Source organism: Sus scrofa, chromosome X (genome assembly GCF_054392235.1).
Source record: "Sus scrofa isolate SSC_HxYL_T2T_F1_AM1 chromosome X, Sscrofa_HxYL_maternal_Yorkshire_Landrace_v2.0, whole genome shotgun sequence".
NCBI classification, from domain to species: Eukaryota; Metazoa; Chordata; class Mammalia; order Artiodactyla; family Suidae; genus Sus; species Sus scrofa.
In genome coordinates this window covers 94,293,756-94,296,638 of record NC_139401.1, presented here as the reverse complement: position 1 = coordinate 94,296,638, position 2,883 = coordinate 94,293,756, and the positions used below count along the sequence as shown (strand labels likewise).

Sequence of the window (2,883 nt, the reverse complement as noted above, 5' to 3'; positions counted from 1 at the left end):
AACCTGCATCCTCATGGATCCTCGTCAGGTTTGTAACTGCTGAGCCACAATGGGAACTCTAGGACATGCATTCTTAAAATGATACCAGATACTGAATTATGAATACCATACTTCCTGATTGGCAGAAAACAGATAGTCAAAGACAACTGAGATTTTTCAGTCCAGGGAACTAGAAGAGGAAAGATAACATTAGGAAAAAAAAAAAAAAAAGACTCGTGTGGAAGAGGAAGACTGCTTTTTAAACTGCTTTATTAATTTCACATTATGAAAAGAATATTTCTTCTTATAATTGGATGAAACTGCCCTGCTGAGAGAAAATTTTGCTCCAAGACACAACAATATTCGATTAGAAACTAGTAAGTGGAAACACTAAAAAGTTTACAGAAAAAGTAAATCACAAAACTACAAGCATGTAGAGCAGAGGCTACACATTATTAACCTCAGGGAAAACCTTACGATTCAAGGTATAAGGCAAAAGTCATAATGATTGTCAGGTTCAGGAGTTTGGTAGCGCACATGATGCCTCATTTGCTGCTCCCTAGTCCTTCTCCTTACTTCCATCATCTGCCCTACGTACTTTTCTACATCATCTCCCACTTCATTGCGATCAACATGCTTGTTGGTTATGGCCCATCGAAAATTAGGGACAAGTCGCCTAACCCGCCCGAGCCTGCCATTTCCTCCAGGCTTCTGGGCTCCGCCCTTTCCCAAATCGCGCGACTCCTCTCCATTCTGCAAAGGTGCCTGGTCCCCTCCTTCGTTTTCCTGTTGGGCATTTTCCATGCTGAGATTTTTCACTGCTTGCTGCTCCTCTTTGGACGCCATTGCTCCTAGGACACAAAAGGCGAGAGAAGGGACTATTTTCTTGGTGGACCGATCAGCACCGAGGACAGAGGCCCTACTACGCACCTCTCGAGATTCCCCTCCCCACAAGTCAAAGGCTTTTCAAATTTTCCTTCTCCCACCTGAGAGGCTCCCTAGGCCCTCTAGGGGGCCCCCAGTCCGGGCTCCCCCCCTCCCTCCCCCCAACCCACCATTTTCCCTGCCCATCCATGCCCAGGCCTCTGCAGGCACCAAAATGGAGGACGGGCTGGGGGGGGCCTCGTTTGGGGTCTCAGGGCTTTCCAACCCTCCCCCCGACCCCCACTGTCCCCCACACCGACCTGGGCCTATCCTTGCTGTCTCCTGCTCCTCCCGATTGTCACCACGAGTGCACCGCCGCGACACCTAAACCCGCAGACCTGCAGAGGCCGGGGTGGGGGCAGAGGGGCTGCTGCAGCCGGGAGTCGGCCCCGCGCCCCCCCCACACACCCCCGCTTTCCCCGCGTTCCTCGCCCCCACCCCCGCACAGACCACCATTTTCCACACCAAGAAGAACGGGTGCGGGGCGGGGATGTCGGAAAAACTTGCGGGGGTGCGAGAAGCAGGTGTCTGCGAGGAGTAGTCGCCTCGCGGTCATTAGGCCCGCCCCAAGGAAAGCCGACCGTTTCTAGGGGCCAAATGTCCGACTGCGGGGGACGTGGGTTTTGCGGTCTCCGCTTTGGGGCAGCTGGACCCCCGGGGAGGGGTCTGCAGGCCGCGTCCGCTAGCCCACGCCACCTCTGGGGAGCTCTCTCCGAGTCCCTTACCTGCTTTCCCTGCACCTCCAACGCTTGGGGGCCGCCCCCGGCCCGCACTCCCTCAGGCCAGACGGGAGCAGGGACCGAGAATGCAGAGAGCGACAGCCGCGTCTGACGCTGAGGAGAGGCGCGCGCAAGTGGGAACCGGCCGGTCACGTGGTGCCTTCATCACGGTGGGCGGCCACGCCCCCAACACGCCCCCCGCCCGGGTCACAGCGCGGACCTGGGCCTTGGCGCAGTCTGTTCTTTGTGTGTTTCTGGGCCTATCTCTTCCTGCACCGAAGGACAGTATCTTTACAGGGGGTCTTTGGCCATTCCTATTTCTTTTCTGGGGACTTGCCTTTCCCCTCCTCTGCTTCCAGGATGCATCCCTCCACCTGCCAGGATTCAGGCGCAACGTTCCAAGGGGGTGCAAAACCCCTTGGTACTGAATGCAATATTCTAAAAAAAAACCCAAATTATTGCAAGAATACCTATGATCAGCAAGGTGCCCCACCCACCCCACTCCCAAACTGTTGTCCTCCTTGCTACCAGTGCTCATCTGCTTTCTCGTTTTTTTTCCGTACAGAAATGTATGGGTGGGGGCAGGAAATGTGTCAAGATGGAATTGTTTCTGCTTCTCAACACCTTTCTGTTTTGTTCCTTTTTTAGTTAAAAATTCCTTCTCTTTATGGTTTTAACTTTTATTATGGAAAATTTCAAACATATGCAAAAACGGAACAGTGTAATGAAAGGCAGTGTATTCATCTCGCAGTATAAGAGAGAACAGCTCCTGGGCAATTTTATTTCATCTATTTCCTTACCAACTTCCTGCCTTTAGAGATTATTTTTTAAATAAACCCCAGGCATAATCACTTTGCGCATAAGTATTTCAAAGGCACATCTACAAGGACTCTCATTTTTAATGTATAACCACAATACCATTATCACATCTAACAATTAATCATTACCCAATATCATTTTATGTCCAAATTCCCAATTCTGTTACAGCTTTTTAAACAGTTTGGACCAGGATCCAAATAAAACGTGATACCTAATGCTGCCTTTGGCTTTGACAATTTGTCAACTATAATTTGTCCTGGTGAGTATGTCCTGCTTGAAGTTTGTTCAGCTTCTTGGATGTGTGTATTTGTGAGTTTTCTTAAATTAAAAAAAATTTACCCTCCCATTTTCCCAATAGGGTTACTTATTTCTCTCTTTTCACTTTTTCTTTCTGCTCCTCCAGTTGGATAATTTCAATAGACTTAAAGTTCCCTGATTCTTT

At 49.8% G+C, this 2,883-nt stretch overlaps 1 protein-coding gene across 1 annotated transcript; it reads right to left on the bottom strand.

Moving 5' to 3' along the window:
• Positions 1-232: 232 nt before the first annotated feature.
• Positions 233-1,758, bottom strand: BEX4 (brain expressed X-linked 4). Its single transcript, XM_021079943.2, has 3 exons — positions 1,629-1,758; positions 1,164-1,241; positions 233-830 (listed from the first exon to the last, which is right to left on the bottom strand). Exon 3 carries the CDS (start codon positions 823-825, stop codon positions 460-462), a length of 366 nt encoding a protein of 121 aa, XP_020935602.1. The 5' UTR covers positions 826-830; positions 1,164-1,241; positions 1,629-1,758; the 3' UTR covers positions 233-459.
• Between the last annotated feature and the right edge of the window lie 1,125 nt (positions 1,759-2,883).